Genomic DNA, 16,165 nt, shown 5'->3' on the forward strand with positions numbered 1-16,165 from the left:
ATGGGATTCCATGTCCAGTATAACTTGGTGACAATAGATGTGCACATCTCATTTATAATGTACAGGAACATTGTATTAGTAATGAAAATGTCTTGTAATTGAGAAGTAATGACCACTCTTCCCATTGTTAATATGAAAAAATGCAGGCTCAGCAAAATACATTCCATCATATTATGTAACCAAAGAAAAATGAGAGAAACTTTTCTAGAGCTAATAATTTCTTGCAGTGCATCTATATTTAAAAGAAAAACAATTACACCTGGATACATCTTAAGCCAGGAATGAAGGGGTTCATATTACTGAGCACCTAGAGCCAGGTCTGAGTTTGTATAAATTGAAATCATTCCACTGAAGACAATGTGCCTGTGTCAGTTTATACCAGGGGAACATCCCGTTTGAAAACCAGTATTTTACCCTTTTGTTTTCATTCCTACCCATACCTGCAAAGGCACCAGAGTGTGAAGCCCAGTCCACAGTAGGGATCAAGACAAATGGCAATTTGCCGAGAGGAGTAGAGCTCACACTGGAGCTTTATCGCCCTACACAGAGCATTCACTGCTGAGTGGGACATCTGTAACAAAGGACAGAAAGGGAGAGGGATGGTGTTGAAATCCAAGAATGCAGAAAAAGGATTGCTCTGAGTCAGCCAGGCACAGGCTTGGTTTCCTAACAGTGATACTCCAGAAATGAACTACTCTTATCACACATGGGGAGCATAAAACTTTGTGGAATCTTCTACACAAAGCTCTATTTATCTTAGATCATTAAAGCATGTTATAAAAGAAGCACCAGCTTCAGTTTCTCACTGTTCATTTTCCACAGCTTCTGAGCACAACCAAAGCCTAAGGGCTCAGGTTTTATTCCTGATTGTTTCACACCCTCTGTTGCCAGCTTTCAGTGGAGGCCAGTGAATGCCATTCCAATAGTTCACTGTTAGCCAAGACTCCAGAGAGATATTATCATCATGCCCTGTTCATCTAAATGTGCAATTCTCCATCAGCTTAGACACCTGGAATCCTGAGGCTGCTTCTGACTGCAGACCTCCTCCATGACAGCATAATGTAGAGCTGTTATACCTGCCTGAAGCCAGATTGCATTCTCTGGATCTTCCAACAGGCAACTTAACTCTCCCAGTTTATTAACTGGGACAAGTGATCTTTAAATCACAAGAACCACTTTAAACAAAGATTCAGCCAAAAAAGGCAGTATCAAACTTTCCTTCCCAGCAGGTATTACTGTACCTTCACTCCCGTAAGCATGCCTGTTGTGGACACACTAAAATCTAGGTATGCCAACATTTCTGGTGTGGGTGGTTTATAGATCTGAGGTTGCCGCTTCCTGGGCAAGTCATCTGTGTGGGTAAGAAACAAAATCTTATGATTCTGTTGTTTCTGAATTAAGTAGTCTCAGAAATAATGGAACTTTCAATTATTAGGGTAAGATGAAGGTGGGAGAAGTTCAAGCCTTCCCAATAAATAGCTGTGGAATTACTTTCCATAAGTGAGGGACCAACAGATGTGTCTGCTTTCATGAGGAAGTGCAAAGACTATTTCCATGTCAAAGCTTTCCCATTTAACAAAAACAAACAAACCAACCCACCCCCAAAAATCTATCTGCTCTTGGAAAGGGGGAGAAAAGAAAAACAAGGTCTGTGTGTGAACCTCGTTTACTTGGGCTGTAAGGTGTTCTAATACCACTAGAAGGGAGCAAATAGTGGTAAGATTCAAAAGCAGCCACAAGGCACTGAAATCAGATACATAAATTCTATCAAGATACTACACTTTTCATGTGTTATTCAGTTTTTGTCTCTTCTGAAATTGCCAGATACCGGCCAGTTAGTGAGACCATTAACATCAACTGAACTTTAAATTTTATCACCAGGCTATAATTCTACAGGAGGCTCAGCTCTACACAAGGAACAATTAGAGTTCACCTAGTCAACTAATGGCTCAGATTACAAAGAAATCCCAGCTTTGTTTCTAACACTCTTTGTTCAGATCAATTCAAGAACATCCAACTTTTTTTTTTTAATCTGAAAGGTGCTAGAAGGTCTTGACATAGCTTCCCTATTCCACCTGGACTTGTATCCTTCCCACAAATTGCTTTTCTTCTTCACACATCTTATAATAGGTGACTGCATGCAGGAAAACGTAAAAGTTGAGTGGTTGAGCCAGTCTCAGAGATGCTTTCCCCGCGAATTTAAGACCCTAGAGTAACTAGTCAGATAGTGTCTGACTATAAGTGTCCCTATCAGAATCTCTACACATGGCTTTGAGAACAACAAGAAGTCTTGTGGCACCTTATAGACTAACGGATATTTTGGAGCATAAGCTTTCGGGGGCAAAGACCCGCTTCATCAGATGCATCAGTTACATCTGATGAAGCAGGTCTTTGCCCACGAAAGCTTATGCTCCAAAATATCCGTTAGTCTATAAGGTGCCACAAGACTTCTTGTTGTTCTCGAAGCTACAGACTAACATGGCTACCTCTCTAATACTTGTACACATGGCTTTGAGATTCTTTGAGATACTTAGCACAGAGAAGTTTTCACCTGTGTCAATGACAGTTGGCCAAGTTTTCACATCCACAGCAGCAGCTGCCTCTCTGGATTTCAGTAGTCTCATTAAGGTCTGCGTTGTGAGAATGCAGGCAGCTTTGCTGACCTAAAAAATAACCAATCAGTGATTTCTAGAAAGGAAAAGTGAAGCACATATGGACTTTCAAATACCTTAAGTAGGAGAGGTTTGGGTATGCTTTTGCAATGTACTTCACCCACCTGTGGTCAGCCATTTCTGCAGCCTCTCATTAATATCTTTTGCTCTTCCAAAACACATCACTCTGCTCAGCCAAGACCCCAAATTCAGACTAAAATGCAGCTTGGCAAGATCTTTGGAGAATCTGATTAGTGATATTGTGTCAGGTCGAAACCAAACAGCAGCTTTCCATCTATACTAGGCCAGTTACTGTAATTAGTAAGTAACTGGTAGACTGATATTTGCACAGTAGTGACTTAAAGGTACAGGTGTTGTAATAAGGAAGAGTTATTTACTCCTTCTCATAACACAAGAACTAAGGGTAATCAAATGAAATTAACAGGCAGCATGTTTACAATAAACAAAAGGAATTATTTCCTGTAGAATGCACAATCAATCAGAGGATGTTGTGAAGGCCAAGGCTATGAAAGAGTTTAAAAAAGAAAAAAAAAGAACCAGATAAGTTCATCAGTGGCAATTAGCCAGGATGTGCAGAGATGGTGTCCCTAACCTCTGCTTGCCAGAAACTAGAAATGGGTGACAGGTTGGATCAACTGATTACCTGTTCTGTTGAGTCCCTCTGAAGCACCTGGTGTTGGCCACTGTCAGAAGGCAGGACAGTAGGTAGAATGACCTTTAGTTTGACTAGTATGGTCATTTTTACCTTCTTATGAGTTAATAAATGGTTATACACTGAAGGTCACGTAAGGTCACTGCTATTGCTGTTACCATGTATTGTGCAGCAACTTGTGTCACCCTTGTAACAGCCAGAGGCAGCACTGTTGTATTGAATTCTTATTTATTAAAAAAGTCACAGCTAGAAACTGCTCATTCTGAACTACAAGGGTGTTCTAATATAATGGAACCAGGAAAGAGAGCACAAGAGTTTTCATTCTGAATACTCTCCACATCTAAACGTCAGGCCCATAGGTTGTAGCTGCCCATTACTTACATCTACGATCATTCGCACAGTGGGCAGAGTTGCAGTGAGGTTCTGAGCATGAGGTGGTCGAACAGTTACAGGAATACAGCCAGCATACAAACAACCATAGAATGCAGCAATTAGTTCAATGCCTGCAAGGACACAAGAGGGTGTTGCACTAATGTTGACTGATGTCCTTTGACACAAACCTGTACTTCAGTGGTCTCCAAATTGTGGCGCATGTATCCCCTGAAGGGGCATGGAATAACTACAGGGTCTGCGGTTGGACCTGAGCCAGCCCTCTCAGGGGGACAAAAGGAAGTGCCACATAGCGCCATCACCATCCTCAGCTCCACTTCATTTCCTGCTCCACCCCTGTCCCAGCTCTACTCTATACCCAGGACAGTTCCACCTCTAGCCCCAGCTCCTCCTCAACTCCACCTTCAGCCCAAGCTCCTCTGCTGCACAGCCAAGACTTCCTCAGCAACTGGGGGGAAAGGGAGGAAGAAGAGGGCGTGGGCAGATTCCATTACTGGTAGAGGGGGGGAGGACACAGGGGACAGGAAAATTTGGGCACCGCAGGTGTACTGAGAATAATTCAGACTCAAAGAATTACAGATTTGATTCTCAATAATTTAGACACACCCCTTCAGCCAGTACCATAGTCCAGAGGAATTCACAAATTCTAATGGCAGCAAGGCCAAAATTAAGAAAGAAGGAGGGATGACGAAGGGAAAGAATCAGGAAAGCAAAAGACACGGAAAGGTCAGGTGACAATAGCTGATGAAAGAACAAATGGAATCAGGCAACATACAAAAGAATCTACAAAGAGTCAAATGAGCTAGAAATGAGTTGTCAAATAACAGAATACCCTATCAGCGTGACGTAAAATGAACACAGTGCCATACTGAACTGGGTTCTACCTCATTCAGTGCATCTGTCCCACATATACTAAATGACATGGAACTGTGAATTACAGACCATAATGTAAGAAGAATGCCTAAAGAAGCGCTCTGTGTAAACTCAGAAGGATCCCTCTCTTTCACCAACAGAAGTTGGGCCAACAAAAAAAAATCTCATCCACTTTGTCTCTCTAATATTCTCGGACTGACCTAGCTACATCACCACTGCATAAGCCATAATGCAAAGAGCACTTCCCACCAGGGTTCCAAAGGGAGTGTCCACTTCCCACAGAGTTACAGAAGAGTAGTAGCAACAATAACTCTAAAACAACCCATTCTGGCACCTAAGTCATAGTATATCCTGAAAAGCAGCCACCTCTGGGGAGACAGCAGCCATCAACTGGCATTCAGAACATTCCTACAGGAGCAAGGCCTCAATACGCTAATGTCCACACAGCACAGACAGGACCTTGAAGTCCCCCGGTGAAGTGACAATCCCCTTTCTCCATTAAATCCAATGTTGCCACAACAGTATTTTCAAATAAAATTTGGGGAGTATCAATGGGATCCTTGATGTCCACAGGCAGAAAACTTGAGCTTCTAAGATTTCATCCAAAAGAGTGCACCTGTTGGGATAATGTCAAGCTGGCTCAGCCTTTCCAGGATATAATACAGGCTGATGCCAAGACCCCCAGTGCACTCCAGGCCCCATGAAACTTGACTACTTGGTGTTTAAAGCAGACCAGTTAACTGGTTGACTCCAGGTACCATCATTCTACAATCCTGATGCAGATGCTACAGTCTTACAACTGTGGAAAGCTGGATTTATTGGTTAAAGTAATAGATTGGCATGCAGTTTCCCAGTGGTGCATTCTGGCCAGCACCAACATGACCTTACCAGGAGGATACAGTAGCACCACATTGTCTCCTGCATTCAGATGTCCCTTTTCATACAAAACTGATGCAATTCTCTCTGCTCTCTTGTGCAACTGGAGGCAAGTGGCTGTGCACACGATAGTTCCCTTGAAAGGAGAGAGAAATGTACTGAATGAGAGCTGGGATAGCACAAGTCAACAGCACAAAGGTAGCACAGATGGAAGTTTATATAGCCAGTGTCAATCTGTACTCATTAGTTATCATGAAAAGGCTCTGGGTGCCTGAAAGACGATTTACCCACTGTCTGATATCACCAAAATACATTGAAGTGACCCTACTCCTAGGAAATGTCACTTATCAGGGAGTCAAGTCAGCACGGAAGAGGAGGAAGAAAACACCAAAACACCTGAATGACCCTTTGAAAGAAGTTATTTAAAATATAGGAGGAGCAGCACCTTGACTCAGGATATTTAATGTTGGCACATATATGATGTTAAACATGAAGAGATGTAGCTTTGAAGTTAATAACTTTCTATATCCATAACACATGGATTCACCTCTATAAATAGAGTGGTCATTGTGACACATTCCTCCTTGATGACCAAGATGCATCCCCTCACCTGAGACCCAACACAACCCTGGACTGCGGCAAACTCCAGTTAAAGCTGTAGAGGTCCCAGCACTGAATGGAAGACACCATTCACAGTGGATATCCGTGTTGGTGCCAAGTCAGCACTACATGATAATCTGAGCCCAACAAAAACAAAACAAACCCCCCCCACAACTTGTTACCTTTGCATTCAACAGGAGAGAGAGCGTGTGATCAGGTGTTGTTTGAGCTCTCCACTGTAACACCTCTGCAAGGAACTGGTGCTGCAAAGAGAAGCAATAGTCAATGCCTGCATAAGTGCTCCAAAGATAATTTCATACCACTGCTCCATGTTGTATTCAACTGGGGAGTTAAATGCTTTCCTGTGTGCTGGCCACAACAAGCATCTGGCTGTAGGGATTTACCTTTCTGACTAAATCATTGTCTTCTATTTGTCCAAGGTCCCTCCCAGCAGCCTGAGCAATACGTTTCCCAGCAACCAGATTTCCCACCATCACAGAGGCAGGGCCAACACCTGTTAGCAAAAGTAGTCACATCAATGTAATAAAAGATGGGAATGTATAGATACATTGGAAAGACACATTCTATGTTTTACAGTCTGCAAAGCAGCAGTGCAGTCTAATGATTAAAGCAGGGAGAGGATGTGAGAGGTTCCAGCTCTGCTAATGACTCAGTGCATGATCTTGGGAAAGTCACCTCACCATGAGACAAACTCAGTTTCTCCTACCTGAGAACTGGGGCTAACAAAACTACACCCCTGCTACCCTCTGTCAGGTTTCTCCCATGGGGAGATGCTGTGTGATTTCATTACAGAGTCAAAGTGTTTGGGGTGGAGGAATGCAGAAACTAGAAACATCCTAGTGAGTCATGTGCATTTAAGTCTTTAATAGGGCTGCACAATTAAGGATAGAATGAAAGGGCATGGGTTGCCTTGCTGTAGGGGACTCCATGAGTCATGCTCAGTGCTGCACCAGCAGCCCAAAATAAAAGGGTTATAGAGATATTATAGTCTTAGCCTCTTGCAGTACATGAGATACTATAGCCTTAGCCTGCCATAGAGCATGAGGCTTGCACTTAAATGGAAGGATGCTCCTTAAGAGCAGGCTCCTCTTGAAGCATAGCTGCCACAGGGGTTGTTGAAGAGAACCCTGTAATTGCAGAAGAGACTTTTACTGGGCTACCAGTCTATACTTCAGAGGCCTCCTACTCCTCAGGGCCGTGTGTTACCTATGATGGGGTTTTAAATGAGCTCCCGACATACTGATGCACCAATGGAAAGCCTGGCAGAGTGAGTCACACTGCAATCCCAGTGTCCAGAACACATTTTTAGCAAGGAGATCACAAGTGAAGCAATTAGCCTAATTTTCTAGGCCTGACTCAAAACAGCTGAGAATCTATCCCTTGCAGTCAAGCATTTGCATGCACTCCCAGGTTGAAACACTGAATTACCTGGTTGTTTCTGCCTGGGTTTTGGCAAGTTGGTCACACATGTGTGCGGGCACATGAGGATGTTACATGGGTGCAGCGAGCCCTCCAGAAAGTGCTGTTTGGTTTGAGAGATATGGATCCCTCCAAGAGGAGTTTTTGGCAAAGTGTTGGCTGGTACCAGAGCAAGGCAGTACACTCCCACTTGGTGAATACTGTCAATTGCCTAGAGAGAGAGAGAAGGAGAGAGAGAGAAGTTGCTCAACTGGGCAGAATCTAGCGTTGGACTTCCTGACAAATTCCAAGAGATTTTCTTTTATTTCTAAGCTCACTGGCTTCCATGACCCTTCTTTTGTATGGTGCTTGGCACATATGGGTTCTGGGCCATGAATGGGAATCCTAGGATCTACCATAATACACAAACAACCTGCTTGTAAAAACATATCAGAACATAATATGTCATTCATTTGTGGGCCATAAGGAAGTGCCAGGCAAAAGCAGTACACAGGTGTTCAGAACAGAAGCTGGCCTGCTTACCTGCTGTACTAAGTACCTCTAAAACGGATGTGTGAAAAAAGCCCTCTTGCTGTCCCTCAGAGCTTTAAAGACAATCTCCTGACTATCTGGAGGGAGTCACTAACATCTGCTTTCAGCAACTTGCCTTGAACACACTAGTTGGAGAGTAAGTCTCATAGCTATAGTGCAAGTAGCCCATGGAGGGAGTGGCAGAATGGAGCAAGCAATAGGCTAATATCTATAGCAAAATCATCAAGGCAGGAAAAGCACACTACTCTAGCCAGACGATAAAAATGTGCACAGCAGAATGCTGGGAAATGCGTAAGAATCCGTTAGCATTCCCTCCTTTACATTCATCCCACCCATAATGCAAACTTTTGGTGATTAATGATTCAAGTCTCAATCTGTGGGAAAGCAATGAATCATCCGTCTCCAGTGAGTTTAGGGCTTATCTTGCAGCTTCTCCAGGCCTGGAATGAACCATCAGCTGCTGCATCTCCTCAGCATTCAACACATTTTAACCTATTACTCAGATCAGTGTACAGTCTACCATCTGTGAATATAGTTAACATTCTGTAAGGTTCCCAAAAATTATTCTCATATAAGCAAAAGCTCCAAAACCAGGATTTGCTACTCATCCTGCACATACCATTTTCTTAACACCCAACCATTTTCAATATTTTACCTGTTTTCAGTTATCAAGTGGTTCCTATCATCTCATGGTGGACACTGCTTGTCAGCAGACAACATGTAAAGCTTTAAAGAATAATTGTTCTTAGAGCACTAGCATGATCTATGGGACTAGAAGCCAAAGACTGAGTTCTAATTTGGGTTCTGCTTTGCAGCACTGAGAGTGCAATTATTTTTACTTTTCTGTGCTCTGCCTGTGTAACTAAGGCAATGCTGATCTACTGCATCAAGAGTTATATTATTTTGTGCCTTTGCTGCCATTCCAGGACCTCCAAGATACACCCAACTTGCCATCTTGTGGCCAAAAGAATCATGATGGCCACAAAGAGGTATGCATCCGAGACATACTGATACGATCAGAGATATCCACAAGCAGAAGAGAGAGTGTGCATACACAAGACCAAACTTCTCACCAAGTCAGCTGGATTCTTACCTGCAGCACTCGGCTCATCCACTGAAAACTGTCCTCTTCAGAAGCATCTGGCCGCTGCTCTGCCACCACCACAATCCTCTCATCATAGAATACAGAGACTGAAAACACAGCAATTCTGGGGGGAAGAGAATGCAGAGTAATAGGAGTTGCCATGCCACTTCCCTGGGAATACCGATGTCCTGGAGAGCCAAGTAAAGAGACTGACCTTGTGTACTAGCTAGGAAAACAACTTCAGAAGCTCCAGGAGCAGAGGAGAAAGGAGATGGTGAAGCTGAAACCATAACAGACTGGGACGGTAAAGGTCATGTTGGCTAGGTGAGTACTCCCACTCTGCAGAGAAGCTTCCTACGTACACACCAGTGTTCTACCTTTCTGCTCCAGCCATGACATTCCCATTCCAGCCTCTGCTAAATTTAAATAGCCAGTATAGAGAAGGGTAAAATTTTCCCAAACACCTGAGTGACCTAGTAGCCTAACTTCTACTGGCCTTCGCTGGGATGTGGGATCCTTTTGAAAACTATCCACAACAAATATTAAATAAAATAAAAGATCTGGGAAGGAAATACAAACCAGCTGGTTGTAGGCCACAAGCCAACCAACTAACCTAGGGGCTGTTATCCCAGAAGTCCCCACTGCTGGGCTTTTTGCGCTTCCCTCTGAAGCAGCTGGTCATGAACATTGTCAGAGAAAGGATGCCAGATTAAATAAACACCAGCCTGATTCACTGTTGCCACTGCTATGGAGACTGAACAATCAAAGAAATATTTTCTATGAAGAGGCCAAAAAAGTAACAGAGTTAAGAAAAAACAGGTAGCCCACAACATAGTCATCCTGTCACATTTTATTGAGAAACAGACAAAGCCTGAAAAAAAGCTGTTTCATTACCACTAACCTTCCTCTATAGACTGTTTTTACTGATTCAACTGCTAATCCAGTTGCAACGATGTCATCAGCATTGTGTCTGCGCCCACTAACTGTCAGCAAGCCATCCATTTTTCCAACCACAAACACCAAGCTACCCTGAAAGGTAAAAGACACAGGTGTTTACATGCCTTTGCTGAGTCATACATCTTCAGTGATTGATCCAACAGTGCACAGAAGCAAACATATTCATTATAAACAGATTTAAGAGCACGTTTTGATTGGATTCTACCAAGCTACATCTATATTTGCATTCCTCTTTCAAAAGAGGAATGCAAATGGGGACATCAAAAGGCAAATGAGCACTGATTTGCATATCTAATGATTCATTTGCATAATCTCTTTTCAGAAGAGATTCTTTCAAATTAAAAAAAAAACCAGTGTAGATGGGGCTCTTTTGAAAATAAACCCCAACTTCAAAAGAATCCTTCCTATTTTGTTTCAGGAAGGAAGAAGGGTTCTTTCAAAGATTTGGTTTATTTCCAAAAGAGCCCGGACTACACTGCTTTTTCTTTTTTATTTGAAAGAATCTCTTCCGAAAAGAGATTATGCAAATAAAGCATGAGCAATGCAAATTAATGCCTTACTTGCATTTTCAATTTCCCCCATTTGCATTCCTCTTTTGAAAGAGGAATGCAAGTGTAGAGGTAGCCCCAGAGAAAATTTGGATAAAGTCTACTTTGTCTAAAACTGCAAGAGTGTGAATCAGTGATACAGCTCAAAAATTGTAACACTTCTGCACCAGAACTGGGAAACAAAAGTACTCCAAATTTTGCCAGTTTTAGCCTCTGAAGAACTAGGAGCCAATTTCAATCTCGCAAGATGACAACATATTTTAAAATTTATTGATTTATTTGTTTTTGTTTAGTTTTTTTTTTTAACAGATGATCATGTCGCAGACATTGAGGCTTTTTTTTTTTTTTAATTTCCTCTTGAATAGTGTGGGCAGAGCCAAAATAGGAACCAGAAAGCTGTGTGATGAAATTATGGGATTGTGAAAACCTTGAACTATGCCTGCTATAGTTCAGTAAATCTCAGAGGTTTCACACACAACTCCTAAGGAGAGATTCTGTGAGGGCAATGTTTTGGAAAACAAGAGTTACTACCAATGTTCACACTTATCTTTTCCACCCATGTGTGGATTTTTCCATGCATGTACAAAAATCTTTTTGTGTGCACCAGGGTATGTGTGAATGTGCACCACCAGTAGAAACAAAAACCCTAACTGTAGGAGATCTGTCAATTAGCTGGGCAGCATCTGAATATCTCCTAAATGGTTGCACAAGCATACAGTTCACAGACAACGCTGGTCACAACTGCGACAAGCAATCCTCCTGTCCCCCCACAATCATAATTTAAGTTACCAGCTCTTAACAGTTTGCTTTGGTCACCAACTGCTTTTTCTTTTGGACATTTTAAGACATTAATTTTTAACATCAAGGTAAAACCATGAATCCAGGCACCAAGTTACATGACGTACAGGTCCAACAAACCCAAGCAAGCCTGAGCGGACAAATGGTACATCACCCACTGGAGAACCAGCCGAGTTGACAGGGATAACCTGAAACAGAAGATAGGCCACTGAAGCAGTTGATTCTCTTGGGATATACACACCCCCACACTTGCCCATCTGCACCCACATCACTGTGCTGCAGCAAGATTCACACTAGATGCAAATGAATTTTAAAGAACAGATCCCCTCCTGCTACTGGAATATCCTCTGCAAAGTCTGCAATTACCAGCTATAGCACTGTGTCTCCCTGGAGTGAACACACTTATTGAATTCTACCTCTGACATTACCTGAGACAGAAAAATCACTATGCTACAAGAAGCCTAAATAAAACACAAATTACTCTCTGATATACAGAAGAGGACTCTACTGGCAAACTATCGGATACCATGAACTGGAGCAGAGCAAACACTGAATGTCTGATGCTCCCATTCTTGCAGATAGCTAATAAATCTATCTGCGCTGGATGCTTTGACTGCTGTCGTTGTTGCTGCATAAGGGACTATCATAGCCAAAATAAATAAATAAATAAACTATAACATGCAAGCCAGGGAAAGTTGTCTCCATATGTAACGCCTATATATTGACACGATTACTTTTTATAGCAATCAAAAGGCTCTGCAGGAAAAAGAATTCCACACAGAAGACAGCAGATGGAAGCTAATGACACAAGAGAAGGCAAAAATCTCTTATGACACACACCTCAAACGTATTCTTTGTCACTCCAGCCAGCCCATAATACATCATTCCTCCTGTTCTGGAGCTAATACAGATTTCACCAATCTCATCTGTTTTACAGAGTTGAGGAGGTCCATCGGGTTTCACAATGCACATCATTCCTAGAACAAAGCACACACCATTACACAACTTGGCAAGCAGTGCTCAGGGGCCTTTTTTAAAACCACCTCACATACTTAAGCATGAGGAATGATTAACTTTTTAGTAAGTGGTAGCAAGTGAGTAAACAGTGTGACTGTTGGAGCTGAACACACATGGACATTTCATCAGGCCATTGGCTCCTTATATTAAAGGGTTCACGACCAAGTTGTATGTCATGTGGACCAGCTGCAAAGTTTGCACTGTCATAAAGCATAACACAAAGGAATATTAACAGAGAGATAGCCACGTTAGTCTATATACTATCAAAACAAAAAAGCAGTCCAGTAGCACTTGAAAGACTAACAAAATATTAGGTGGTGAGCTTTTGTGGGATAGACCCACTTCTTCAGACCAAGAAGAAGGTCTGAAGAAGTGGGTCTATCCCACAAAAGCTCACCACCTAATAAATTATTTTGTTAGCCTTTAAAGTGCTACTGGACTGCTTTTTTGTTTTTACAAAGGAATATGCCACTGACTGCCTGGGCCCAGGCCACAAGAATGACTTACTGAAGATCAGGACTTTCCACTGAGACAGGGACTTTACAAGCTCTAGAACCCCTAAACCCTTGTCAAGGAGCATTATGTCCATTTCACAGATGGATAAGATGAAGTAAAGGAAAGCTACGCAGTTACCTCTGCAACTCAAAAGTCAGCAGCAGAGGCAGTAATAGAAGCTAAGGCTGAGATTTTCAGAGCTGCCTTCCTTGGGAATCTCAATGCCTAATTGTTTTTTTATTCTAACTGAGCACTGAGTGATCAGAATTCATTAAGTGGTTTGGAAGCCTCAGTCTCAGAGACTTCACTCCCAGCCTCATGCTCTGCTACATGCATGCCATCTGCCAAGGATGTTTATGAAAATACAAGGCCCTATGCACTCTCACCTCCTGGCATCACATGGCCAACATCCTGTACTGTTAGAGCAGAGTTTTTGTCTTCAGTGTTCACACGAATGACACTGTAACTTAGCCCATTCATGGACAGGATGGCTCTTCCGGGCAAGGGCGCCCCAGGGACACCAGGCCTTTGAAGGAAACAAACCAACATGCTAAAACATCAGTAAAAACATAATATCATTAGGTCTTCAGAGGGAACATCCACACAGTGACATAAGGATGCTTGTCTTGGTTCTTACATGTGTAATTCTGAGAGATATGCAACTGAAATCCCATTTCACACCTGAATTTGGGGGAGGGAAAGGAATACCAGCTGGGAGAGCTATGCTGGGGAGCTGGAAAAGATTAGTTCAAGGCCAGTGCATGCATTGGAAAGGCCAGCAAAAAGCCTTGTGGAGCAGCTCTTCCACCTGGGTAATCTATTAAATGTGCCAGATCTTGGGCTAGCACCACTGCTTTGTTTACTGCGTGGAGGAGGGACAATGGACAGGAACAGAGTATGAAACAGTTTGAAACATACATACAGTTTTTTTTTTTGTTTTTTTTTTAAGCTTAAATATTTTTCCAGCTCAAACACTGCAAGGGCCTGAAAGTTAAAACTAAAAACTGTCTACAAAATGGGAACAGACTATTCCTTATTTCCTGCCTTCATCCGAAAATGCAAAAAGTAAACTAAGAGTAAAAACTTCAAATTTATCTCAGTTTTCAATAGTTTCAGAAATTACTTCAAAGACAAGAAAGAAATTATTCAAAAATATTTGTAACATGTCCCTTTAAACATGGACACAGGTTAGCAGGAGACATTGCTATGCATCACAGTACCTTCGTAGTGCTACAGTCATTGCTTCTGGTGATGTGGCACATGGACAGATTGCCTCAGGTTTAAGCCCATGGCTCTGAAACAAGCTCAGGAAAGCATCACATGAAGAAACAGACCCTGGAAGATAAGACATTTTAAACAGTTTTTGAAATTGAAAAAAAAAATCTGCTTAGAAAGTACCTGGAAATAAGTAGCACATTTTTATTTAGGGATCCTGTAACCTGCACTCTCGTTTCTAACAGAGGGTACATTTTTACATGTAATTTTTGGCACTAAAGAGCCTAAGTGAGTTTCTCAAAGTCAATGGGACTTGGGTATCTAAGTCATTCAAGTAGAATTTGAAGAAATCCTAAGTATACTTCAATTACCTATAACTGTAATAATACTCCAGTACCTCTTTCTGAGATTAGCTCCCTTTATCTATTTATAACGTTGTGATGTATTTCTGTAATCCCAGATATACAAAAAAACATTTTGGGGAAGAACTGTACAGACAATGAATAAGTACTATTAGGGAAAGCCTCAGAACAGAGACTGTGATTTAAGGGGTTCAGTGCACCCTGTGTAAAATAAGACGACAACTTTTTCTCCACATTCTTAAACAATTTACAGTTTTAATTTTTCAAAGATAATAAGGTATTTATGCAATAATGACCGAATCAGAAAGTAATACCTTGCTGGCTAAGGCCCAAACAATCTTCTAGTGTGTTCCAGAGCTTTTACATACAAAGGTAGAGAACAGTTACATGACAAACATTTTCCTCATCTTCCCCATAACAGCATATGTCCACTGATTCCATTTCCCTCCACTACACAAATCCAAAATAGCCCTAGTTGTATTCAAATCTCACCCCTCCAGTAAGCATCATCTGGACAGACATTAAGTCACGTAATCACCAGCACACTGTGAAGATCTGTTGCTCATTTGTTTCAACACCATTTTAAAAACCTTCCTCCCCTGTGTGCAGTTTAGAACCACTCACTCCCATCATGGTTTCCTGTCAACAGGGGGACTCTGGGGTGGGTGTGGAACCTGAAATCTTGTACCCTTGTATTTGGGGCACTGAAGCCTTCCTTTCTGGATAGTTAGACTGTTGCCTTAGTTTATTCCTGACAGAAGACACTACTAGTAACCCCTCAATTTACACTGAGGTTGCATCCTCGGCAACTGCCACATAAACCAAATATTGTGTAATTTGGGGAGTGGAGGTTGGGGAAATCCTCTGGCTGGAGGAGAGGGCAGCTGGAGCCTCTGCAGAGGTCTGCTGCTCCTCCTCCCAGCTGGGGAGCAGCAGCGCTCCATCGCCCTTCCAGCTGCTGGCTTCCCCTGGCTGGGAGAAGTGGCGCAGCTAGCAGCTTCAACTGTCGCCTTCCCCAGCTGGGGGAAGTGAGGGGCAGAGGCAGCCACTTGCAGTGTTAATGAAAGTTAAGTGCTAATCGAAATCACACTTCTCGGGGGTTTACTGTACACAGCAGTGACTGAAAGCATCACCAGAAGGATCTTTCTCATGGCAGCAATGTGAAGGAATACTCACAGGGATTAGCACCATCAGTTACAATCAGCATCCGCAGGGAACTCAGGCTAATATCTTTCTGGTCCCGATGAGCCATCATGGCCCAGTGCAGGTCTCGGCACTTCACTAAAGCCACCTTCGCTGCAAATGAAGAGAACACACAAAAGCACAAATAAATTCATTTAACAAAATCTTTCAGTGAAGCTGCAGGGTCCTACCTTAGTAGCTTTCCCTTGGGACAAATATCTACAGCTCAGGGACCTGACTCCTTTAGCCCATTTGAAAGCTAAGTAAAAAGGATTGCAAATATGGAACCCTCCTCTCCCATGGGAGGTGAAGGTAGAGCACCCACATTGCTAGGTCAAAATTGCCATGACAGCCTACCACACTAGGCAGTGACTGACCTCTGTGTGCTCCAGTAAGAGACTGGCGTTAGTGGCCCCTGCATGCTGATGCCATTCCCCAGACTACCAGATCACAAGTTTGTGGCACCCCAACAG

General features: G+C 42.5%; 1 protein-coding gene across 5 annotated transcripts in view; it reads right to left on the minus strand.

The window, feature by feature from the left end:
- Positions 1 to 16,165, minus strand: part of DIP2B (disco interacting protein 2 homolog B) — a 131,695-nt gene that overhangs the window by 18,156 nt on the left and 97,374 nt on the right. The window contains exons 16-30 of one of the 5 annotated variants that reach the window (XM_074980353.1): positions 15,687 to 15,806; positions 14,154 to 14,268; positions 13,320 to 13,459; positions 12,262 to 12,398; positions 11,529 to 11,609; positions 10,020 to 10,147; positions 9,128 to 9,242; positions 7,513 to 7,714; positions 6,468 to 6,577; positions 6,246 to 6,326; positions 5,476 to 5,599; positions 3,706 to 3,827; positions 2,552 to 2,663; positions 1,242 to 1,351; positions 441 to 571 (exon numbers count right to left, since the gene is read on the minus strand). In XM_074980353.1, the coding sequence (XP_074836454.1) occupies positions 441 to 571; positions 1,242 to 1,351; positions 2,552 to 2,663; positions 3,706 to 3,827; positions 5,476 to 5,599; positions 6,246 to 6,326; positions 6,468 to 6,577; positions 7,513 to 7,714; positions 9,128 to 9,242; positions 10,020 to 10,147; positions 11,529 to 11,609; positions 12,262 to 12,398; positions 13,320 to 13,459; positions 14,154 to 14,268; positions 15,687 to 15,806 (1,828 nt within the window). Of the gene's footprint in view, positions 1 to 440; positions 572 to 1,241; positions 1,352 to 2,551; positions 2,664 to 3,705; positions 3,828 to 5,475; positions 5,600 to 6,245; positions 6,327 to 6,467; positions 6,578 to 7,512; positions 7,715 to 9,127; positions 9,243 to 9,279; positions 9,535 to 10,019; positions 10,148 to 11,528; positions 11,610 to 12,261; positions 12,399 to 13,319; positions 13,460 to 14,153; positions 14,269 to 15,686; positions 15,807 to 16,165 lie in introns of those variants that run through there. The other 4 variants (XM_074980356.1, XR_012642831.1, XM_074980355.1 and 1 more) reach the window with 4 other exon arrangements.

This window comes from Carettochelys insculpta, chromosome 29 (assembly GCF_033958435.1).
Source record: "Carettochelys insculpta isolate YL-2023 chromosome 29, ASM3395843v1, whole genome shotgun sequence".
NCBI classification, from domain to species: Eukaryota; Metazoa; Chordata; order Testudines; family Carettochelyidae; genus Carettochelys; species Carettochelys insculpta.